Consider the following 26,325-nt stretch of genomic DNA (forward strand, 5'->3'; position numbering starts at 1 on the left):
CATACAACGAGGGCAGAGGTCCTGCTAAGTACGAACAACTAAAAGTGAAATTAAAAAATAGAACCAAAAAAGTTAATAATCTCTGGATTACTACCTGAGCCACGAGCTAAGTGGTCAATTACTTGTCAGCTTTCACGGTTGAAGACACGTGTAATATCCCAAAAATTCAAGAGTGAGGGGGCAGAGTATAATGGCCATCAACAAGGAAAAGGTGTCATCAAAACTGAATTGCCGGAAGGTGGACAAATCATCTGGACCAGATAGACTACACCCCAGAGTTTTAAGGCAGATAGCTGAAGAGATCATGGAGATATTAGTGGTGATCTTTAGGAATCCGAGAATGAGCGAGGGTCTCAGAGACTGGAAAATTGCTAACTTGACACCCCTTTTTGAAAAAGTAGTAAGGCAAAACACAGAAAATTACAGACCAATTAGCATAACCTTGATTGTGGGTAAGATCCTGGAAACCATAAAGGATGAGATTTTGGAATACTTGGAAGAGTATGGTAAGAGAGAAAAGTCAGCATGGTTTCATCAAGGGGAGGTCATACCTGACAAATCTGCTAGACTTCTTTGAGGAAGTGATGAGCAGGTTAGACCAAGTAGAATAAACGGATGTTATTTAACCGTACTTCAAGAAGGCCTTTGACAAGGAGCCACAGGAGGCAGAGTAAGATAAGGGCCCGTGGTGTTAAAGGCAATGCTACCACGGATAGAAGCTTGGCTCTCTGGCAGAAAGTCAAGAGTGGGGATGGAACAGTCCATCCCCAAGGGTGGACAAGGGTATTCCGCAAGGCTCAGTGCTGGGAACAGATCTTTTTACTTTATACATTAATGAATTAGATGAAGGAACTGGAGGCATTCTGGCTATGTTTGCAGATAACACGAAGATCAGTAGAGGTACAGCGAACCCCAAGGAGGCAGGGAGGATGGAGAAGGATTTGGACTGGTTAGGAGAGTGGGCAAAGTCGTGGCAGATAGAATACAAGGTGGGAAAAAGTGAGAGATCATGCACTTTGGTAGAAAGAACAGACTAGACTGGATTGAGATTGACATGGAGGTGATGTTAGCAATTCTGGCAAATGTGTAAATAGATATGTTCCTTGGGTTGGATGAGATTTATCCTAGGATTCTCTGGGAAACCCAGGAGGAGATTGCAGAGCCTTTGGCTTTGATCTTTAATGTCGTCAATGTCTACAGGTGTAGTGCCAGAAGACTGGAGGACAACAAACGTTGTTCCCTTGTCCGAGGAGGGGAGTAGACACAATCCTGGTAATTATCGATCAGTGAACCTTACTTTGGTTATGGGTAAAGTGTTAGAAAAAGTTATAAGAGACAGGCTTTATCGTCTAGAGAGGAAAAAATTGATTATAGATAGCCAACAGAGTTTTGTGAAAGGTTGATCATGCCTCACAAAGCTTATTGAGTTCTTCGAGACGGTGACCAAACAGGTTGATGAGGATAAAGTGGTTGACGTGGTGTATATAGATTTCAGTAAGGCGTTTGATAAGGTTCCCTACAGTAGGTTATTGCACAAAATATGGAGGCATGGGATTGAGGGTGATTTAGCAGTTTGGACCAGAAACTGGTTAGCTGAAAGATGACAGAGGGCAGTGGTTGATGGAAAATGTTAATCCTGGAGTTCAGTTACCAGTGGTGTACTGCAAGGATCTGTTCTGGGTCCACTGCTGTTTGTCATTTTTACAAACAACCCGAATTAGAGCGTAGAAGGATGGGTTAGCAAATTTGTGGATGACACTAAGGTCGGTGGAGTTGTGGATAATGCCGAAGGATGTTGCAGGTTACAGAGGAACATAGATAAGCTGCAGGGCTAGGCTGAAAGGTGGCAAATGGAGTTTAATGCAGAAAAGTGTGAGGTGATTCACTTTGGAAGGAGCAACAGGAATAAAGAGTACTGGGCTAATATTAAGATTCTTGGCAGTGTAGATGAGCAGAGAAATCTTGGTGTCCATGTACATAGATCTCTGAAAGTTCCCACCCAGGTTGACATGGTTGTTAAGAAGGCATACAGTGTTAACTTTTATGGATTTTTGAAATCCCTATTCATTTAGCGATTGAATTTCAGAGCGATGAGGTCATGCTGTAGCTGTACAAACCTCTGGTGAAGCTGCACTTGGAGTAGTGCGTACAGTTGCGGTACCGCATTATAGACATGATGTGGAAGCTTAGGAAAGGGATCACAGGAGATTTACTAGGCTGTTGCCTGTTACAGAGGGAAGGTCTTATGAGGAAAGGTGGAGGGACTTGAGGCTGTTTTCATTAGAGAGGTGGTTGAGAGGTGACTTAATTGAGACATTTGATAATCAGAGGATTAGATAGGGTGGACAGTAAGAGCCTTTTTCCTCGGATAGTGAGCATGAGGAGACATAGCTTTAAATTGAGGGGTGATGGATATAGACCAGATGTCAGAGGTAGTTTCTTTACTCAGTAGTAGGGGCATGGACTACACTGCCTCCAATAGTAAACTCGCCAACTTTAATGTACTTCAGAGGCTCTAAAAGACTTTGGTCAGATCACATTTGGAGTACTGTGCACAGGGTTGGGCTCTGTATCTCAGAAAGAATGTACTGGCCCTGGAGCATGTTCAGAGGAGATTCACAAGAATGGTCCCAGGAATGAAAAGCTTAACATAAAAGGAATGTCTGAGGACTGTGGGTTTATACTCTATGGAGTTTAGAAGGATGACATGTGATCGAATTGAAACATTAGAAATACTGAATGGCCTGGACAGAGATGATGTTGGAAGATGTTCCATTCATAGGAGAGATGAGGATCCAAGGACACAGCCTTAGAGTAAAGGGAAGACAAAGAACCAACCACAAAGAAAATTATAGCACAGAAACAGGTTGTTTGGCCCTCCAGGCATGTGCTGATCCAGATTCTCTGTCTAAACCTGTTGTCTATTTTCTAAGAACCTGTATCCCTCTGCTCTCTGCCATTCATGTAACTATCCAGATACATCTTAAATGACGCTATCGTGCCCGCCTCTACTACCTCTGCTTGCAACGCTTTCCAGGCACCCACCACCCACTGCGTAAAGAACTTTCCATGCACATCTCCCTTCAACTTTTCCCCTCTCAACTTGAATTTATGACCCCAAGTAATTGAGTCCTCCACTCTGGGGGGGGGGGGGGGGGGGGGGGGGGGGGGGGGGGGGGGAAGGGGAAGTTCTAGCTATCCACTTTGTTTATACCTCTCATGATTTTGCGGTCATCAAAACAGGTCACCACCCCCACCCCCCCACCACCTCTGTCTTTCTAATGAAAACAGTCCTAATCTAGTCAACTTCTTCATAGCTAGCACCCTCCATACCAGGCAAAACCCTAGTGAACCTCCTATGTACCTTCTCCAAAGCATCCACCTTCGTTTGGTAATGTGGCAACCAGAACTGTACACAGTATTCCAAATAAGGCCAAACCAAAGTCTTATACAACTGTAACATGATCCGTCAACTCTTGTACTCAATATCCTGTCTGATGAAGGAAAGCATACTGTATGCCTTCTTGACCACTATCAACCTGCAGTGCCACCTTGAACACCCAGATCTCTCTTTACGTCAATTTTCCCCAGCACTTTTCCATTTACTGTATCATCCGCTCTTGAAATAGATCTTCCAAAATGCATCACCTCACATTTGTCTGGACTGAACTCCATCTGCCAATTCTGTGCACAACTCTCCAAACTATCTATATTCTGCTGCATTCTCCGACAGTCCCCTTCACTATCTGCTTTCCTTAGTGTCATCTGCAAACTTGCTAATCAGACCACCTATTCCTTCCTCCAAATCATTTGTTTATATCACAAACAAAACTGGTCCCAACACGGATTCCTGTGGGACACCACTGGTCACAGATCTCCATTTTGAGAAGTTCCCTTCCATTACTACGCAGTCTCTTGCTGCCCAGCCAATTCTCTATCCATCTAGCTAGTACATCCTGGACCCCATGCGACCTCACTTTCTCCATCAGCCTACCATGGGGAACCTTGTCAAATGCCTTAATGAAGTCCATGCATATGACATCTACAGCTCTTCCCTAATCGATCAACTTTGTCACTTCCTTAATTTGGTAATACACAACCTTCCTTGCACAAAATCAAGTTGCCTATCACATAAGCACATTTTCTTCCAAATGTAAAGAGATCCTATCCCTTAGTATCTTCTCCAGCAACTTCCCTACCACTGACATCAGACTCATCTTTTTATAATTACCTGAATTATCCCTGCTAGTCTTCTTACACAAGGGGACATTAGCAATTCTTCAGTCCTCCAGGTTCTCACCCATGCTCAAGGATGCTGCAAAGATATCTGCTCATGCCCAGCTATTTCCGCTCTCACTTCCCTCAATAACCTGGGATAGATCCCATCCAGACCTGGGGACTTGCCCACCTAAATGCCTTTTAGAATACACAACACTTTGGCCCTCCTTATGCCGACTTGAGAGTCTAATCAAGCATCTATCCCAAACCTCAACATCCGTTATTTCCCCCTCCTTGGTGAATACCGACGTACGGTACTTTATTTTCCTAACTCTACACACAACTTCCCTCCTTTGTCCTTGAGTGGGCTAACCCTTTCTCTAGTTGCCCTCTTGCTCCTTATATACGAATAAAAGGCTTTGGGGTTTTCCTTAACTCTGTTTGCTAAAGATATTTCATGACCAGTTTTAGCTCTAATTCCTGGTTTCCGACTGGTCCTACTTTCGCGATATTCTTCCAAAGCTTTGTGTTTTCAGTATCTCAACCTTTGTGTAGGCTTCCTTATTCCTCTTAAGTGGTCCCACAATTTTACCATGGTTCCTTAATCTTGCCATTTCTCTCTCATTTTCACAGGGACATGTCTGTCCTGCACTCTAATCAACCTCTCTTGAAAAAGTCGCCTACATATCAAATGTAGATTTACTTTCAAACAGCTGCTTCCAATCCACATTTCCAGCTCTTACAAATTTTGCTACAGTTGGCCTTTCCCCAATTTAGTACACGCCCTTTAGGACCACCTCTTCTTTATCCATGAGTATTCTAAAACTTATGTAATTATAATCACTATTCACAAAGTAAGTTCCTACTGAAGCTTCAACCACCTGGCCAGGCTCATTCCCCAACACCAGGTCCAGTATGGCCCTTTGCCAAAGTTGGACTATTTACATACTGCCCTGTAAAATCCTCCTGGATGCTCCTTACAAATTCTGCTCCATCTAGAGCTCTAGCACTAAGTGAATCCCAGTCAATGTTGAGCAAATTAAAAACTAATCACAACCATCCTGTTGCTCTTATATCTTTCCATAATCTGTTTGCATATGTGTAGCTCTCTCTCATGCTTGTTGTTGAGAGGCCTGTAGTACAGCCCCAACATTGTTACCACACCCTTCCTGTTTCTGAGATCTGCCCAAATGGCCTCTCTACTAAAGTCCTCCATAGTGCCCTCCTTCAGTATAGCTGAGATATTTTCTCTGAGAAGTAATGCAACTTTTCCACCCTTGTTACCTCCTCTCTATCCAGGGATATTTAATTGCCAATCATGCCCTTCCATCAATCAAGTCTCAGTAATAGCAATAACATCGTACTCCCAGGTACTAATCCAAGACCTATGGTCATCTGTTTTACCTATTACACATCTCTCATTCAAACAAATGCACCTTAGACCACCTGTCCCTTTGTGGTCATCATCTGCTCCTGCCTACTCTTCTCCGTAGTCACACTGACTTCATTAGAACTTTTAGAATGGAGATAAGGAGAAACTTCTTCAGCTACAGACCGTGCAACATTTATTTGTAATAATCAGTGGTTCAACTATCATTACACACATACAGGCATATACTTGCTTTGATTTGCATACTTGCACAGCAGTCCCGTGAGATCGGGGACATGCTAAAGTGGACAGAAAGTTAGCCTACAGATTTCAGTTTGGTCTGCAGCACCAATTTTCAAATTATCTGTGCTATTATTTTACCCAAATGATTCAGAATTACCATATATCAAGTGTGCAGGTCAAGTTTTGTGGACTTTAAGCTGAAATTAGGGGATCGACTTATACACAAGGTATTGTTTTTGCGGGGATAAAATTCATGCTTGGCCTGAGTCAAGAAATGGACGAACAAGAGCCAGATCATTACATTAAATAATCAATAAATGAAAAAAGTGTTATGGCCATTATTGAATATTTATCTACAAAATAACTGTCTCCATTCTCCCTGCTATGGTAGAAATGTACTGTCACACTGTATTCTAGTAACTATTACCATAAAGTGCATACAGGTCTGCATATATGAACATAAGTCAATAGGCATAGTAGCAGGTGGTCAGGCTATCTACCGGGTCTATTTGTGCAACACACAATTCATGAAGTTAAAAACAGAGTAGTAGTAAAAAAAAAAGCAAAAAGACTGATAGTGTTTAATTAAAATGGACTGCATGAACTTGTTAATATACAATAAATACTTTACATCAAAAAAACTAATTTTCACAGCAAAAAACTTCAGACCATATATCACAAATATTATGGGATAGTCAGGAATAGAACCCTGAAAACTAGGGTCGACTTATACATGAGGTATATGAAAAATACCAGAACTATTGGCCAAAATAAGGCATTAACGTATATATGGGATCAACCTATATACAAGTATATATGGTAATATACATATCACAGCAAATTCACATAAATTGGTAGTGTAACACCAATGCTTTGGTTAGAAAGGGAAACAAAGAACTCAGTATTTTGATACAGCATTGCAGAAATTAATTTTCATAAGGTACTCCGTTATATTAATTTTTCATATACGTGTTGTTTACTTCAATTTTACTGTTTCAAACCATGCAATCACGTTAGAACCTTCAAGACAAGCTAGCCAGTATGTGTTAGCAGAACATGACACTATTCAAATTTAGTATCCTATGCAAACATTAGCTTGCAATTTTGTCAAGTATATCAGCACAAACTATATGCCTTAACGCAAGTGTACTTTTTATTTACAAAAATTATATCAAGAAAACAAATAAATGACAATGCTCATGAATGTTTGCATATGTTTATCAGCCAGACAACTGCAGCTCAAATTCTGTATTGGTTGTCAAGTATATGTTTGACAAAGTAAAATAATTTTAGGAACTTCTACCAACCCTTACTTTTGTTTCATGAATAACTTGGAGACAGGTAGAACAAAGCACAAGTTATCACAATTCATCTCGGATGAATTTCAAGATGTAATTCAAATTAACCATCTTCTTAAAAAAAAATCAAGGGGTAAAATATCTTTCACCATTCATGTACTTCAATCTGCCCAATGTGCTCAACACAGCCAGACAAAATCAGCTTGAGCCAACTGAACAAGACTAAAGCTTGGAAAAGGTGAAGTAAAAGGTGAGGTTCCAGTTTGGTAAAATGACCGCCGGCTAAAAAACTGAAGCTGTGCCTATCAACAAGTACTGAAGTGCAGTTTTGGTGTCCAGGGGAGTGTTGAACTAGGAAAGGAGAATGATCAACCAGAACAGGAACAGTCTTTACACAGTCAAGGTGGAAGAACACCCAAGACTGAGTTTCAAGATCATATGAGCAGTGTGAATTGTGGGCCCTTGTGAAACTGAGATATTTCATAATCGCTCACTTAATGTATGGAGGGGGGGATTTATTACGAAATCTAATGGATCTGTTTGATGTGCACTGTGGAATGTCAGTATCCATGTTACACGTAGGAACAACAAATTCATTCCGTGTAAAAAACAAACACCAAAAGAACTGCAGTTGCTGGAAATGTTGAAACAAAAACAGAATTGCTGGAAAAGCTCAATGTCTGACAGCGTTCATGGAGAGAAATCAGATTTAACATTTCAGATCCAGTGATCCTTCTTCAGAATTTGGTATGCTTGCCTTTATTGGTCAGTGCACTGAGTATATGAGGTGGGAGGTCATGTTGCAGCTGTAGAGGGCATTAATTAGGCTACTATTAGAATACTGTGTGCAATTTTGGTCTCCTTCCTATCAGGAAGATGTTGTAAAACTTGAAAGGGTTCAGAAAAGATTTCCAAGGATGTTACCAGGGTTGGAGGGAGAGGCAGAATAGGCTGGGGATGTTTTCTCCTGGAGCGGCAGAGTTCGAGAAGTGACTTTATAGACATTTATAAAATCATGAGGGGCATGGATAAGTTAAATAGACATGGTCTATTGGGGAAGTCCCCAACTAGAGGGCATAGCTTTAAGATGAGAGGGAAAAGATTTAAAAGGGACCCAAAGGGGAAACATTTCACACAGACGCTGCTGTGTGTGGGGATTGAGTTGCTAGAGGAAGTGGCGGGAATGGGTACTATTACAACTTTTCAAAGACATTTGGAGAGGGGGTTTGGAGAAGATTTATAGCTCAGGTTGAGGTTCTGGATAAAAACGTTTGCTTACTGAGCTGGAAGGTTTGTTTTCAAATTTTTTGTTAGCAAACAGGGTAACATCATCAGTGAGCCTCTGATGAAACACTGGTTGTTGTGACCCATTTTCTATTTGTGTTCAAGTTTCCTTGGGTTGGTGATGTCACTTTGTGATGTCATTTCCTGTTGTTTTTCTCAGAGGGTGGTAAATGGGATCTAAATTGGATGTGTTTGTTGGTAATGTAAAAAGACCCTATACAGGCAACAAGCAAAACTAATGTAAATCACAAAATAGCTTGCAACTGTAACAAACAGCACACTGGACAAACAGGCAGAAAACTAGCCACCAGGATGCATGAATATCAACTAGACACAAAAAGACACAATGGGTTTTTGCCCCGAAACGTCGATTTTCCTGCTCCTCAGATGCTGCCTGACCTGCTGTGCTTTTCTAGCGCCACTCTAATCTAGACAAAAAGATATGACCCTCTTTCACTAGTATCGTGACATACAGATGAGGAAGGACACCATTTTGACTGGGACAACACACCCATCTATGGACAAGCCAAACAGGCACATGCACAAAAATTTCTAGAAGCATGGCATTCTAATTGGAACTCTATCAACAGACATATCAACGAATCCCATTTACCACCCTCTGAGAAAAAGAATAGAAAACGATATCACCACAGGAAGTGATATCACCAACCCAAGGAAACCTAAACACAAATACAAAGCAGATCACTAACACCAGTGCTTCACCGGAGGCTCAGTGTTTATGTGACCTAGTATGGTGACAAAACATCTGATAATGAACCTTCCAGCTTAGTAACCAAACTTACTTCCAATATCTGAATAGGTATACGGATAGGAAAGTTTGAAGAACATGGGCAAAATGCCAGCAAATGGGAATAGGCGAATTTAGGATCCCTGCTTGGCCTGGATAAGTTGGACCTAAGGGTCTGTTTCTGGGATGTATATCTCTGACTCTAAATAATTCTGAAACTAAAATTTCTCTCCACAGATGATGTCAGAGATTTTTCAGCAATTTCTGTCTTTGTGTGTTAGAATACAAGTTGTACATGTAATGCAGTTTGCACTACCATTTAACACTGTACTGCAAAGTTTGTTTGTTTGTTTGTTCAAAACCATGAACCTTGGATCAAATTTTACAAGTCCCTAACCAGGCTGTAACAAATTTGGAGTCTGGTTGGCATCATAACACTCAAATAAACATCATCAATAAGAAAGCAAAATGCTTCACAGGAATCCCATTCACCACCTGCAAAACAGTGACAAAGTTTGTATCATCCAGAATCTGTAAAGTGAGACGGATGCTGGAACATAGATTTAAATCTAAGAAGGTGGACAGATATTTAATTAGTAATGAGTTGAAGGGTTTATGGAGAGTGAGCAACAAAGTGGAGTTGAGGCCAAGGGAAGATCAGGCAGTATCATATCAAATGACAGAACACGCTCAAGGGGCTGAATTGTCTACTCATGCTTCTTATTCTTCTGTTAAGTTGTTATAATACACAATGCAACAACTCATCAACACTACAATAGTTCCTCTCCTAACTGGAAAGAATAATAACTAGCACCACCATATGCAAATCAACTCCCAATTATAAGTCACCTTGTGTTGAAAGTTTGTCGCTATTTTTTCATCAATACTGGGTGAAAATACTCATCTCCTTACCTCAATAGTACTGCGGACCTATATTCACTACAGAGTACAGTGTTCTCATGAGCAACTGGGGCCCCCAATATAAATGCTGCCCAGAACATTCACCCCACTACTCAATGTTTTAATGTTGTTATTTTCACCACGTCAAATAGCTGGAGAAAAAGAAAAACCATACCTTTCAACCCATTTGTGCCACATTCTCAAAAACACCAAATTATTATTATAAATGTGTTTATAACAAATATTATGCATAAAAATCCAACTTAATTTTCTGGATGTCCAACACCATAAACTAGGCATCCTCAAATCCTATTACATTTGGAAGTGCAGTGGACATGTCACTTATGAAATTTGTTAGAAAACCAAAAGAACTGCAGAGGCTATAAATTAGAAATGAAAACAAATCGCTGGAAAAGTTCAGCAGGTCTGGCAGCATCTATGGAGAGAAAACAAAGTTAATGTTTTGTGGGCGATGACCCGAAGTTCTGAGGAAGATTCACTTGATCCAACACATTAACACTGATTTCTCTTCATGGATGCTGCCAGACCTGCTGAGCTTTCCCCGCAACTTCTGCTTTTGCTGATGAAATTTGTTTGTTTAGCTATAATAGACTAACTTGTCACTGTAGAGCCCATCTGGTATAAAATAAATTGAAATTAATTTCACATAATTGCAAAAAAACCACTATTTAAACACAAAACTCTGCAGATTAGAATTGTACATTTCATTATACATTGATATTCTAATTAACTCATCTTTCCTCACAACTTGGGTGTTACTTATTTAAATAGGTCAGTTAACAGCTAATTCCTCAAAGAATGCAACACTACATTACAGCCCATGAATTCTTTAGTAATTTACACGATATTAGATTTTCTGCTTATTTTCATTCTCAATGCAGAAGGCTTCCGCTTCTTGACGTGAAATCATAACTCAAGCATCAATCGTTCTTTAACCTTATTCGTGAGGCTACCGTGAATCTTGGTTATCAACACATACTGTTACAGACCTCAAAGACAGTAGCATTCTCGGGTACCTGCAGCTTCTTAATCACTTCAGATTAGTAAATGCGGCGTGGGCTAGAAGGCAAACTTTCTGACTGATGGATTAGCATTGATGAAATTGTGCCATCAACACAACAGTTCTGCCTATTTAAGTATTCTCACATAACCACAGTGACATTATAATGACTACATTATGGTCTCCTTTCTCCGTATCTGCACAATGCTTCATCGTTAGGCCTGGGTCATACAGAGATTTCTATTTTGTTTCTCAAGTATAGTTTATCAAAACCAATGCTACCACAACCTTAACTATGATTATAGTAACATCACACTTAATTAACCTTTACGTCAGCTACAATTCTCAATTGCATCCGCTCAAAGACCAAGGTTTCCCACATCATATTATGTGCCATAACCATGGTATACTGGTGGAGGAAGCAGAGAATGTTGAAGCATGTGTTTTGCTAAGGTTGGTGTCAAGCTTCTCAACTGTTGCTATACCTGAAACCATCTAGAAGTTGCATTCTTGACGTGCCTTGCAGACCAAAATTCTTTTGGAATTAGGGATAACCCTGAAAAATACTGAATAACTTGCCTCTTACTTGCTTTAGTTGCCACTAACTTACCCAGGTGGGTTTCTCATCAATGCTGAAATCTATCATATCTCCAATCATATTTACAACTTCAATCCCTTAAACAGTCAGGGAAAAGGAATCAAAGAGAAATCAAAAGCCAGCTTTTCCAAGAAATTCAGATAACAGGATAAGCAATGACTAAATGCGATTCTTTTGTCTCCACAGATTATTGTTTTGAATTTGATCCCCGATTTCTTATTTGCTTTTCATGCTTTTCATCAAATGGAGCGAGATTCTTATCCTGCTTGCATCAGAACCTGCGAAGTGATGCAGTCATTTTACATATGAAGACTGAGCATTGAAAAAGTGAGTAAAATCTTCTGATCTGGGTTGGAAACCACATCTCAGATTCAGGTCAAACTAAACATTACCCACTGAGTAAACTTCTGAGCTGAAGCACAGCAGAAGAATTCAAGAAACCTGGCAACCAACAGCAGAATGGATTGGCGCTGAAAAGACACGAGGAGACTTCAGATGGGCTTGTGGGCAAGATCACATTGGCTGTGTGGGTGAACCAGGGTGGTCAGTCAAGGGTTCAATTATATAACTAGTCAGGAGTTCAGTTGGTTTCAGTTTCTCTGACAATTGCTAATTAATTAGTCAACTCAGTGCCAGAAGTCCCCAACAGATTAATAGAGGATCAGGGATAGGGTATAAATAAAGTTAGTTTAAGTAAATAACCAATAATGTGGAGATTAATGGAACTGAAGAGTGACAAACCCCCAGGACTTTATTTGGAGAATCTGGTGTTAGATTAGGGTGATTAAAAAAATATCAAACAACACCGGGTTATAGTCGAACAGATTTATTTGAAGTACTGGTTTTCAGAGTACTGCTCCTTCATCAGGTGATTGTCACAATCACCTGTTAAAGGAGCACTACTCCGAAGGCTAGTGCTTCCAAATAAACCTGTTGGACTACACCCTGGTGTTGTGTGATTTTTAATCCAGGATTTGATGGTTTCTATCTACAGGTATTAAAAGGAAGACATAGTAAAGCACATTGCCAATGCCCCAATCTTTCAGAGTTCCTGCATTCAGGAGTTGAACCTATGAATTGAAAATCTGCTCATGATACACTGCTCTTTAAGAAGGGTGACAGAGCGAAACCAGGGAATTACAGACCAGTTAGCCTGATATGAATTGTTGCAGTCTATTATCAAGGATATGGTAATTGATAAAGTTGAAACATTTCAGTTAATCAGAAACAGTCAGCAAGGATTTATGAATGGTAGGTCATGTCTGACAAACCTCAGTTTTTTTTTGAAGAGATGACAAAGGTAATGAGCTAGGTTGATGGACTTTTTTTATGTGGACTTCCAGAAGGCTTTTGATGAAGTCCCACAAGTCTGTTAGCGGAGATGGAAGCCAATGGAATTAAACATAGATTACTGACAAGAGGAGGAAATTGGTTGAGTAACTGCAAATGGTGTTGGAATAATGGGTAATTACTGGTATTGGCAAGACACAACTAGCAATGTTTTGGGGGTTCAGGCGCACAGCTCTTTAAAAGACTATGAACAGGTACAGAAAATAGTCAAGATGATTAATAGAATACTGGCCTTTGCATCTAAAGGGGCTGGAGTACAACGATTCATATGTAATGCTGCAGTTATACAAAATCCTTCCGAGTACTGGCAGCAAATGTAGGCATCATATTTAAGCAGGTTCATAAGGACTCTGGATTTTAGGGGTTAAATTGAGGAGAGAGTAAACAAATTAGCCTTTTTAAATTCAGGAGAATAAAAGCCTAAGGGTTGATCTAATTGAGATCTTCAAGTCGTAACGAAGATAAACTATTTCCAAGGGTTAAAGATTCTAGAATGAATTGATGCAATATAAGAATTAGAGCCAGGCTATTCAGGAGAGATGTTAGAAATCACTGTTATATGCAAAGAGTAATGGAGATGTGGAACTCTTCCTTAAATGGCCATTGATGCTAATTCAATTGTTAAATTTAAATCGGAGATAAAAATGTGTCTATTAAGCAAGAGCATCAAGGCATAGCTCATGGCAGGCATATGGAGTTCAGAGACAGATCAGCCATAATCTTATTTAATGAGACAGTAGGCTCAAGGAGGTGAATGCACCATTCCTGTTCCTATGTTCCTCAGGGAGTTTCAACAATCCAAGGTTTCAACTAAATTTTAGGAAAATTTTTGGAAGTCTCCAGATCAGGTCATGGTGCAATTTTCAACCTTCCAGGTAATTACTATGGAATCAGCTGTATTGGGCTTCCATGTGGGCCTGACCTGCAATTCCCATCTACAACACTGAAACAACTATCTGCCCATCAGAAACGTGGACAACTGTATGACTCAGGTATATGCATAGGAAATTCAGTTGATTTACCAGAAAATTATACAAAGGGTGTAGTCTTAAAAACAGTGCAATATTAACAATATAAAAACAATTTTAGTCATGTGATTAACAATGCAGAACAAACAAAGCCCTTTGGGAGGGTGAAAAAAAATTCACCCCATGTCGGTGTCTAGCACTCAGATTAACACCTTTCATCAAACAAAAACAGAAATTTTGGTTAAACTCAGGTGGTCTGGCAGTATCTGTGAGGAGAGTGTATCACTGAAGAGTCACGGAATTCAAAACATGATCTCTGCTTTCTTCCTACAGATGCTGGCAGACCTGCGGAATTTCACCAGAAATATGTTTTGGTTTAAAATCTCCAGCATCCATTGTTCTTTGTTTTATTACTGCTTTCATTGACTTGCTTGCTTTCATTTTTAGGTCCACACTTTTCCGATTTTCTGCTTTTCCTTCTCCTGCTGATGCGGTGTTTTACAACTTCTCATCAAATTCAAAACATCGTGGACTCAAGTATCAATTCCACTCGCAGCCAAGCAAGCAGAAATTGCATAGCAATTCACATGACAAAGACAGATTTTCAACATTTTGTTGCGTAGTCACTTAAGAAAATAAATGTTTTATTAAAACGTTCTGGAGTCATCCTTAGTATAAGTATTAGATATCTACTGAATATTTTTTTACAAAGTGGTCCTCTATTTAAAGAATTTGAACGTGTTTAATGCATTAATATCACCTTAGATGAAATAAGTTTTCTATGTCTTCTTCAATTTCCAGCACCTGTCTATCATCACGAAATGCTGCTTTAAGATTAGTCCACATTTTCACTCTCTGAAGGTTCATTTTCTACAACACTATCTTCATCAGCCTCATTCATCTTAAACAAATCCTCAACTAACACATCATATACTATCCCACACCTCAACCCCTCAGTATCAACCAGTTAGTTATGCAATCAGTACAAGGACTTTAAGATGCAATTCTTCCTCTTCAAATCTCTTCAGTCAAAGCTTGATTCCAGGTCTACAATTTCATGCAGCCTTAGACCAACATTTTTACCATTCCATTATCCAGTAAATGCAGATATCTAATTTCCCCAGTACTGATGGAAAAACCTTCTGCCACCATTATCCTTCCATTTCTGGAATTCTTTTCATTGAATTACATCTCTCTTCATCTTCAAAAAGCCACTTCAAAATTCACCTTTTATTATTTCTTCAGTGACATCTCCAATTTTCTGCACTCATGAAGATCTGCTCAAATGCAGAATGTCCAACATAAATGAGTTATTGCTGTCAGGCTTAACTCAAAAAGGCTGAAAACTTGGCTTAAATAAAGCTTCTTTCATGATATCAATGATCCTTCTGAATGCTCTATTCCATCTCCTGACAAATTCATAAACCATTCATGTAGAAAACAAAAATTATAATATAGAAAGGATTATTACTACATGATACGATCAAGCTACTGTTTACGTTTTTAAAGTGACCCTTAAGTCTAATATCGATACTAAATGTAATTAAATATGTAAATCAATCTAAAAGCACATTTTAACATATTAAGCTCAACCACAATGTGGCAGCAAGTTGGTTAGAAAATGTCAGATGTGCTGCTCTTTCTTCCTCCTAAACTTATATTAATCTATGTCATAGTGTGGTTTAATTACATGAAAGTCAATTTATCCTTTACAAGTAAATAATGGTAGGTTAATCATGTTTGCAGGAAACCACGATTTTAAATTGACAATAATAGTTGTGGAATTTCTGTCTTCAACTATAGCAAAGAGAGTCCACCTGCACAAATTTACACTATTTAAAATTATTTAAATCTACAGGTTTCAGCCAACATCGAACACTACTCATTAGTGGAAAGCACTAATTCTCGAATCAGATTTTTTTTCTACGCAAGATTAAATAATATTTATCTGTGGGCCAAAACAAGTCAAAGTACTCAAAATTTTACATGTAATTGGCATAGCTCCAAAATTAAAAATTAGTCAGAAATGCAACTTATCTACAACTACCAGATTTTTGAACTCTAGTACTTACTACCTAAGTCAAAGTTGATTTTATTTGAAACTTTTGCCCCATACATGGACTGGTATCACAATACAACTTTGCTGGACAATGTTATGCTCTCATTTAAGAGAAAATTCCAAACTCAAACCAACAGACTGAATTTACAAATGTCAACTGCATTAACTAGCAAGATAAGATTCTGATATTCCTCTCTCAACCAAAATGAATATTTTACTTTTATGTATTTATTTTAAAATATATCTAAAAGTTGAGAAATACTTCAAAACATTATGCATAGAGGATTAGTACGTTTGTTTTTATCTTCTCACACACTTTTCCAACCTTACAGGACATATTTGGCAAAGAGGTTGGAGCACTAGCCATACCAATTATCAAGCTGTTTGAACATGAATGCTCCTTCTGCTGCCAATGAGCTATGGAATGGGACTTGAACCCACAACTTCTGGCTGTGAGGGATATTGCCACTGAGCCAATGGCCTTGACAAAAAAATGTACAAGCGAGCCGTCAAAGTAGATTTCACTGTAATCATTGAGGAAAGCTGCATCAATTTATGATTTGATTCGATTTACAAGTCGTTCTACTCTAATACACGTTTTGTCAATGTGAATTGGCTGTAACATGATTAACGAATAGGGGACGCCGTTTCTAAAGAGCAAAATTTAAAAACACGTGTTGGCTATAACGCGATTGCATTGCCACCACTTTAAATGCTATTTTTATTGTGCGATTTTTATTTGGCACAGGGTTGTACAAGTACGCAATAATTGCAATGTAGAAGAAATGCCTGTATTGTTGTCATGTCTACCTAGGTACAGTAAAAGGTTTTGTTTTGTATGTAGTACAAGCAGATCATACCAACAAAGTGCATAAGGGTAGTAGAATTGAGCAGGGTATACAATGTTACGGCTGCACAAAGTGAGAGATGAACATTAAATTTGAAATTTGTAAGGTCCATTCAGAAGTCTAATAATGGCAGTGAAGCAGTTCTTGAATCTTTGATCCATGTGTTTAAGCTTCTGCATCTTCTGCCTGACAGGAGAGGTTGGAGCAGATTATAACCAGAGTGAGAGGTGTCTTTGATTATGCTGACTGCCTTTCCAAAGCAGCAAGTATAGATGGAATCAATGGATGGAAGGTTGGCTTGCATGATGGACTGGGCTGTGTTCACAACTCTAGTTTCTGGGCAGAGCAATTGTCATATCAACCCATAATCCATCTGGAATGAATATTTTCTATGGTGCATCTATAAAAATTGCCAACAGTCTTTATGGACATGCTGAATTTCCTTAGCCTGCTGAGGAAAGGGGTGGTGCTGTGCTTCCTTGAGATTTTTGACGATTGCTCTCTATCATGCCCACCTCAGTTTCATTGATGCAGATAGGAATATGAACTCCACCCTGCTTCCTGAAGTCAATGACCAGCTCTTTCATTCTGCTGTGTAAGGAGGTTGTTATCTCCACAACATGCACTCTCTTTCCTGCATTCTGTCTCGCCATTGTTTAAAATCTAGTCTATAACAGAAGTGTTGTCAGCAAACTTGTAGATGGAGTTAGGATGAAATTTGGCCACACAGTCACAAGGGTACAGAGAGGAGAGCAGGGGCTGAGCATGTAATCTTGCAGGGTGCCAGTGTTGATGATTGTCATTAATTAGGTACTGTTGCCTATTCTTACTGATTGCAGTCTGTGGATCAGGAAATTGAGGATCCAGTTGCAGAGGCCTATGTCTTGGATTTGATGAGGTCAGGAGAATTAGCACAGATTTGAAGCAAGGAGAAAAGATTTAAAAATATGAAACTGGAGACGAATGGGTTAACTGGTAATTCATCACGACCATTCTTACATCCACAAATTTGTCTTCAAAACAACTTTTGTCAATGATTTGTCTTATGGGAGACCACTACTTTTGGGAATTTGTGCTTACTGTAGGAATGTACAAGTTTCGATCTTTTCACATTGAAGCCTCATTTGAAAAAAGTACTAAATGACAATCTAAGCAAGATATCAGCTTCAGCTTTGTGTAAAAAAACTTAACCTCAGAATCCACAACAAAGCCTGCTAGCTAACCACAAAGCAGCATTAATGAAGTTGTTCATAGTTCAAATCTATTCTGGAACCAATGCTCACAGTATGCTTTATAGAAGCTTCCCAAACTAATATAACTATTTATTAAAAATCTAATTCATCTGGGAACAAAACTTTTGTATTCTTGAGATAACCTGTTTTTCCAGTGAGCAAAATCCAAAAGAATTCATAAATATACTAAATATAAAAAACTAAAATCTTTCAGCAGGTCAAACAAGGGATAAAACAGTTGAGGCATAAAATAGACTTGCAAGTAGCCTTTGGGGAGGGGAAATAAATAGTTTATGAAGCAAAGGGAACTAAAATTATGTTGTTACATAAAACCATTTACAAGAAAACATTTACGCGAATTTGTTGAATTCTGTGCATACCATAACTTTTACAGTCACCATAGTCTCAAAGGACCATAGGGCTACTCTCACAACAGTGAGAGATAATTGGTGGTGATTTAACTTGACTGTCACCACATCTCAGGCTAGGAGTGAGGTTGAGAAGGCCAGTGACCTCAGCCAGTACAGAAACTGAAGCCATGTTACTGGCGTCACTGCATCAGCTATCCAGCCGACTGAATTAACTGACTCCCACAAATCATAACCAGTAACTTATAGTCAAAATCACAAATAAGAGGTGACCATTCCCTTCACAGGTAGGGGGGAAAACACTGTCTCACTAAAATCAGCTAATACATAATGCCATAAGTCACTGTGGATGCTGACAACTAACATTAAATTACTTAGTTCTAACATTCTGCCAATAGTACTGAAAGTGCATGTATAGCACGAAAAAGCCCACCAATGCTTAAAGCAAACACCTAATTGCTTAAATTTTTCTTATCTTACATACTCATGCAGAAGTTATTCCAAGTATTAGAGAAGTATTTTATAGAACAGAAACAGGGTATTCAGTCAACACTTCCGTGTCAGCATTTATACTCTGTATGAGCATTCTCCTACCCTTTTTTACGTAATCCCAAATTCTGGCAGCATAATCCATATAAACAAAAAATATATATTCCACATATATAGATTAAGGTCTGATATTACTACCACATGCTGTATAATTAACATTTAACTCATTTGCACAGACTTAGTCGATTTGAAGTTATTCACATAAAACTACAAAAGTGCTACATTTCGGCAGTATCCATTTCATTTCATGCATCACGAATTATTTTTTGAAATGCACTCATATTCTCTTCAAACAATGTGACATTCCTACTGGAAGAACTTCACATTTACAGACACTTAATGTCTACAAATTCGTCTCCTCAAACTGCTTTCTATACTTAAAACATACAAGAACCATCTGCAAAATTTCTGCATAATGTTTGGTGTACCTTCAGTTATCCATGATTATTAACTTTCAAGAGAGAAAATTATCCACCACACATTTAAAATCGTCATCCAGCAAATGGAAAACAGTATACACCGTGATACTAGAAAACTAGAAAATGCATTTTTAAAAAAATCAATACCAAGAAAATTGTAACCATGAACTTATGCCAATCCTCTATCCTGGGATTTTTACAAAACTGTCTTTTGTTTCAATTTGTAAATGATATCTATATACAAAGATATAATCATATTTTATGGTAATCTGAAAAATCTCAAACACTTTCCCCAACTGTGTGTATTTCAGTCAAAATACAAACACAATGCACAGTAAGATACTTTTTATTACAACAACCAAATTGATGCATACACGAAATTAATCCTCAATACCAAGGAACTACAACTATAATGGAACACCTGTTCAGCACAATTTATTAAAGACAGTTCTCAACAAATCTTAAATACACAAGTGCTTCACCATACACAAGTTCACCAAATCTGCTGTATAATGCAAAGTAATTGCACTCATGAAAGACAATTACAGGGTGCATTTACAAGGTCCATATCACTCCATCAATGTCAAGGACGCAGAAAATGTAATTCTACAATTCTTGGGTCTCCAGTGACTTCCTACTCCCCCAATGCCTTTATCATGTTTCTAAATTCTCATCCAAGGTTACAGAACTCTCAACAGCTTCATTCAACCATTGATTTTGACTTTCCCTCGAGTCATCCATTGAGTCTCTGCCATTTTTACACTCTAAATATCTCCCCAAAATCCTCAATTTTAGCACATCTTGTTCTATTTTCAAAGACCTCCATACACATTGCATTTTTATTCATGGGTTTGACAATTTCTCCTTTCTTTCCCTCAGATTGGATTCCCACTTAAACACCTCAGAATTTTGCCTCAGCTCATCTGCTGCTGAAACTGGACTTTGCTACCCTGAACTACTGCATCATATCATTGACCAACATTCAACAAAACCTTACTCAGGATTCCAATTATTCAAGATTCTGTCCATAACCCAACTCATACTAGGTTCTGTGCAGCTACAATCATTCTACGTAAAGATCTTCATAAGTCCACAATTAAGCAATGCCTATTTTAAAATTTTCGTCTTTGCTTTCCAAGCCACGGCCTCCTGGAGCCCAACAACCTTCCACCGAACTCTTCTCCAATTTTGGTCTTGAACATAGTCAATTTTAATTGTGGCACACTGGTGGCCATGCCTTCGGCTCTTAGGGTCCTAAAGCTCTAGAAATCCCTCTCTTTCACCTTCAATTTTAAAATATTCAGCTTTAAAGATATGCCTTCGATTAAACCTTTGGTCATCCATTCTCAATTCATGCAGCTCAGTGTTTTTTTATGGATTCCTTGGATATTCTATTACATTTGAGGTGCAATAAAAATGCCATTGCTCTTGTTTGTTCCACCAAGCACTGTATCAATACAGTCTCTCCCTTCCCAAAATTATCCAATCACTTCATTACTGCAAAACTTCTTTTGTTGCACAGTGGAACAGAATACATATTATTGCCACCTCATGCCTTAATTTTAACCCTAACCCTGTTTGTTCACTTGACATTTGGACCATGCAGGACATTTAAAATATTAAACACTTATTAGATGCAATTCCTAGCATATCTGCAAATGACTTTGTGAAGAAACATTATTCCGGAGACTGCCCCAAAAATTAGTAAATAATCTCAATATAAAACATCCATAGATGTTCCATCTAAACAGTTCTTCAAATTTAAATAAAAACTCTGACCTTTCTCAAACATATGCTTGCTTAAGGGCTTTAAATCAATCTTAGAGCAGGGACATTGTATCACTTCTAAACCAAAATATGTGTACACATTCCAACCCACCTAGAACACACTTTGATACATATTATGTTGTCTGTTACACTTTTTAAAAATGTAAATACAATAATATGAAAATATTGAATTTAAATTCAAATTTTCATTGCAGTAGTTGTGACAATGCCCAAAACACTCGGCAAAAAAAGAAACTTATTTTACAAGTGAAACAGACCTCAAAGCCCAATTATAATTCTTAAAATAATACTTTAGAACACCAAATTTGTGCAATTAGGTGATCAAACACATAACTTCCCAAAACACAATTTGTTTACACAGATCTTCCCAACTGAAGATTTAGTTTTTAAAGTTTGCGAAAATACTTCGTTGTTATGAACTCAAATTATTACACTACAAAAAAAATCAAATCTAAAAGACTTAAATATGTGCCAAAGTTCAAGTTTTCCATGATACTTCTAATTTCTCATTTCAAACTGTTCTACCATAATCACAAATGAACAGTAATCATCTGTATTTCATTGTGTTATAATGTACAAAATGGGATTACCAGACAACATTCAGAAGGAAAAAAATCTAACTGGAATACTGATTTCATTCTAGTAAGGAGGAACTGTATGAGAATTTCCCAACAAATTAGAATGATGAGAAATGGCCATTTAAATATCAATATTTTTACATTAATGGTGTAATTTCACACGGTAAAAGTCCATTTAACTTTTGATTCAGCATTTGTTTTTGACATGCTACATGTTACTGCTAGGAATTAAATGGAATTTCTTTGACATTTTTCACAAATCAGGGAGTGCATGATCAGTTGGAGTGTAAAACTCTGCTTGCACAGTTCAACAACATGCCTCAAGTTCAGCTTAAAATCATCTCAACATACTAAGTAAAAAGACTTCTCACAGCAGCTCTGTAGTTTAAGAGAGTGTCCAGTTACTGGAACACTGAGCAATGCAATATCTTGTGTGGACAGATTTGATCGGCTGAATGGCCTACTTCTGCTCCTACATCTTATAACTTATGTATCTCAGACATAACGTGATTTAAACATGTTCCCTATGGATCTGTCATCACTCACTTGTCTGGAATAGACTTCATACTAAATTCTGAACATCTGAATTGAAAGCACAAACATTTCACCAATCACAACATAAATCTATCTCCCTTCTCTTTTATGAAGGCAAAAAGGCAGCACTTGTACCTCCTCTTCATTCCCCAAAATACATAATTGTAGTTGTGTTCTGAAATATACAACTACATATAATTACAATAAACATTACTCATTTACAATTTGCAAACTTCAAGTTACAACCATTCTTTTATATTGGTTCATTGAGTACGAAATCTAATAACATTCAAAAGATATTTTCTGTTCAGCAAAATGACAGTTGAAACTAAATAAAATGCTAATCAACTTCTATGATTAGAAATTACTTAATGCGGTTTCTAAAACAATATGTTTAAAAAAGGAAGAGAAATAGAACATGATGCGCCACAGAGTGGGGTCTGTAGCTTTTCATTCAGTTCGATGCACATTCATGTCATTAACTGAAAGACAGGCACTAAACATTTCTGGTTGGGGGAAATTCAGACAGCATCATTCCCACACAACTATATTTGGGTCCACCTCCAGTCACACTGACAGAAGCCCAAAAGCAAGCTGTATGCGCATCCTCTTCCTGGAACAAACTGTAATCTGCACCAAGACAAACTGCAAGGGAAGAAATATAAAGTTAAACCTAGAAAACAAAAATGTTGAACCGATTTCTCTTAATTATTACCACAGATCAACACAGTCTGGAGTCACAAGAAAGGTAATGAAAATACGGCTCCTGTTCAAAATTGATTAATGACAAGGAATGGGCTTTAACATCTCATATTTATATAAACTGAAATATATATGCTTGTAATATTGAATTCACTGTGAGCATCTGGTAACACTATCAGTTGAGTGTTGAAGGAAGGCAGTATTCCTCACACTTTCGATATCTATCATGAAAACCAATCTCAACTTTAGTCAGTTTTCTTGTTAAAGTCAATCTTTCTGATCACCAGACACACAAGGGTAGCCTGATTTATTAGACCTCTTCATAAAGGCAAGCTAAATAACTGTTTCTAATTCCTCTAACTGCTGTACAAAGAACATCACTTGAAAGGAGTCTCACTTAGTTGATACTCTAGAATATGATTCACTTTTTTGCACCTGTACAACTAAAAACACTGGTACGGCAATAGTGCAGTATTGTAGGTATCATCAGTATTATGAAAACATTGCTCTCCTTGGATTTTCACATTTTCAAACATTAGGCTGGAACATTGGAGAATAACATTTCCAAGTCTTGTTTGAATTAACTGATTTAATAGCTAAATTTAAAGTCTTTAAGGTGCAATCATGATAAGTTGAGTAAGACTTCGAGGGTGTCATCAGAAAACAAAACCTACAGTCTTCCTTTGAAAAACTTAAACCACACATGCCAACCAAAAAGAGTAAGTGCAAAGACTTTAAACTTTTAGTATTTTAAGTTGCATAACAACAAATTGATCCCACACTATTACAAATCGCAAAACATCTGGAAAAAGCCTTCATCTAGATTTTTTCTATTCCAGCATGTCAAAACCACAACGTAACAGATTTACAGAAATAGTGAATGTCCTAACATAAAAATGGCAGAGCTCACTACACAAAAATACATCCCAAAGAATTCAAGTGCAAATTACATAATCAGCTAAAAATATATATTAATTTAACTTCAAGCAAAAGAAAATTAACTTGACAAGCAAAATAATTAAACATTAAAGCAGCTCAGTTAAAAAATTAAATTTTATTCCCAAAACTCTTTAGAAATGAACAAAATTGATTACATTTTAAAATATAATTATATTAAATTAAAACAAAAAGAAAAGAGCTAGGTATCTGTAAACTGATGGCATTGAAAACCCCAGGCCTTTCCTAGGCCTTTCTATGACTTATTACCAATCCCCTCGGCTGCTGCAGGAGGGCTAACAGTTGCAAACACCAAGACGGAGTGAGATGAAATGAAATGTCAAAAAAAAATCCTTGTTTTAAAAAAAATGGAAGCCACCCTCGATTTACTAATCTTGAGGGGTGTGTGTTAATTCCCAAACTGAAAAATGAAACCAGGACGATGGTAAGGAAAGGAGGTGGGGGCGGTGGTAGGTGGACTGAAATCATGGGGATTACTAGCAACAAACAAAAATAAAGATGCAATATAACATGAAGGAATCAATGAAGGCACTCCCTCCCCCCTCTCTTTACAATCCCCTCCACACCTTATTCCTCATGGCTTTTCTTACCCAAGAGTAGCAGTTTCAGCTCCCTGCGTGCATCCCGCTTATCCCTGCGAAGCTGCCTTTCTATCTCGGCGTTAATTCTCTTGGATTCTTTCGCCTCTTCACTAAGGCAGCACGCCATGATAGAGTCGAGAGTCATGAAGCCTGAGGTATTTTGGGGATGATTTTCTCCTCACAGAAAGGCAAACATGAAGGGAAGAGGGGAAGGGGAGGCGGAAGGAATTCCAAAAAAAAACACTTCACAAAAGACCCCCGGGTTATTTTTTTCACTGTGGAGACATAACCCTCCTCCGTCAAATATTTTTCCCTCTCAAACTCTTGACCACCTCCTCTTTTCCCTTGATGTTTTTTCTTCAGATTTTTAAAAAAATCGTCTTTTCTTCTAATTATCCACACATATTTTTTTTAAAAACCAAAACAATAATAAAATGTCTTCCCCCTCCTCAGCGGACTCTTACTCTCTCACACACACATACATACACCCCCACCCGCTCGAGCCAACTTGACGGCCGGAAGCGAAGGCTAATGGAGTGGGTGGGGGGGAAGACAAGACAATGCGCAGGCGCGCCGTGAGCCCTGAGCGGGAATGTGGGCGGAGAAAGGGAATGCTGTGGGTAAAAGGAAGTGGGGGGAAACGAGTGAGTGTCTGAGTCTGCGGAGGGTGGGGTGAGAGGAGGCGGGGAAACTGCATTTGACCGACGTCACCTTCCAACCAATGGCGCCGGGGATTGGCGGGCGCCCACCGACCAATCGGGAAGGGGTAGGCGGCATGTCCGCCCGCGAGCTCCGACCGTTGCTGTTTGGCGCATGCGTGTTGGGTGGAGGCGCGTCCCTAAGCTTTCGTTTAGGTACGGGCTGTGGAGGGGAGCTCAGTGTAGATAACGTCAAAGGAGTTTGTGTGATATTCTGGTAATATTTGGACCAGGAGTTCCTTGGTATCAAGTCCTAGCCTATTTCCAAGGTGTGTAATAATATAAAACAATGAATTTCGGACGCTGAAACAAAAGCATAAACTGCTGGCGAAATTTATCAATTCTGAGGAGTCACTGCATCTGGAATGTTAAGTCTGTTTCTGTCTCCAAATATGCTGCCAGACTGGCTGAATTTTTCTTTGTGTGTATCTGGACCAGTGGATTTAAGAACAAAAAGTTATGCTGCAGCCACCAACCAACTTCCCTTGTAACTTGTTTTGCAGAGAACACGTTTACATAGTTTTGTATTTGTTTGCAAGCCTGAAAATGTTCTTTGAGATTATCCCTGACCAACTGTCTTGACTCACCTGTAACATGTTGAGTAATAAATGCTGCCCGTGTATCTAATTTGCTCTGAGTAAAGGTGAAGTCACCCTCCCTTGTCTTCACTTTTCATCCCACCAACCTCTACATTGAAAGGATCATTCTTCACTATTTCAGACAACTCCAGCAGAATGCTGCAATCAAACACATCTTCCCCTTATTCCCCTTGTGTGCATTTTGCAAGGATTGTTCCCTCTGGGACACCCTAGTCCATTCCACAGCCACCAACACACACGCATGTGTGCGCACACACTTCCAAAGCTATGTAGCCTGCCCTTTCACCACCTCCCTACTCTGTTTAGATTCTGTACAGTGTGGAAACAGGCTTTCGGCCCAACAAGTCCACACCGCCCCTCTGAAGAGAAACCCACCCAAACCCATTCTCCTACCCTGTATTTACTCCTGACAAACA

The 26,325-nt window shown here is 38.7% G+C and overlaps 1 protein-coding gene across 1 annotated transcript in view; it reads right to left on the reverse strand.

Moving 5' to 3' along the window:
* Window positions 1-25,145, reverse strand: part of LOC132829128 (guanine nucleotide-binding protein G(q) subunit alpha-like) — a 112,197-nt gene extending 87,052 nt beyond the window's left edge. Inside the window, exon 1 of the mRNA XM_060846451.1 lies at window positions 24,622-25,145. Coding sequence (XP_060702434.1) covers window positions 24,622-24,757 — 136 coding nt within the window. The 5' untranslated portion in view covers window positions 24,758-25,145. The remainder of the gene's footprint in view (window positions 1-24,621) is intronic.
* Window positions 25,146-26,325: the final 1,180 nt, after the last annotated feature.

The sequence above is a fragment of the Hemiscyllium ocellatum genome, chromosome 28 (assembly GCF_020745735.1).
Source record: "Hemiscyllium ocellatum isolate sHemOce1 chromosome 28, sHemOce1.pat.X.cur, whole genome shotgun sequence".
NCBI lineage: Eukaryota > Metazoa > Chordata > Chondrichthyes > Orectolobiformes > Hemiscylliidae > Hemiscyllium > Hemiscyllium ocellatum.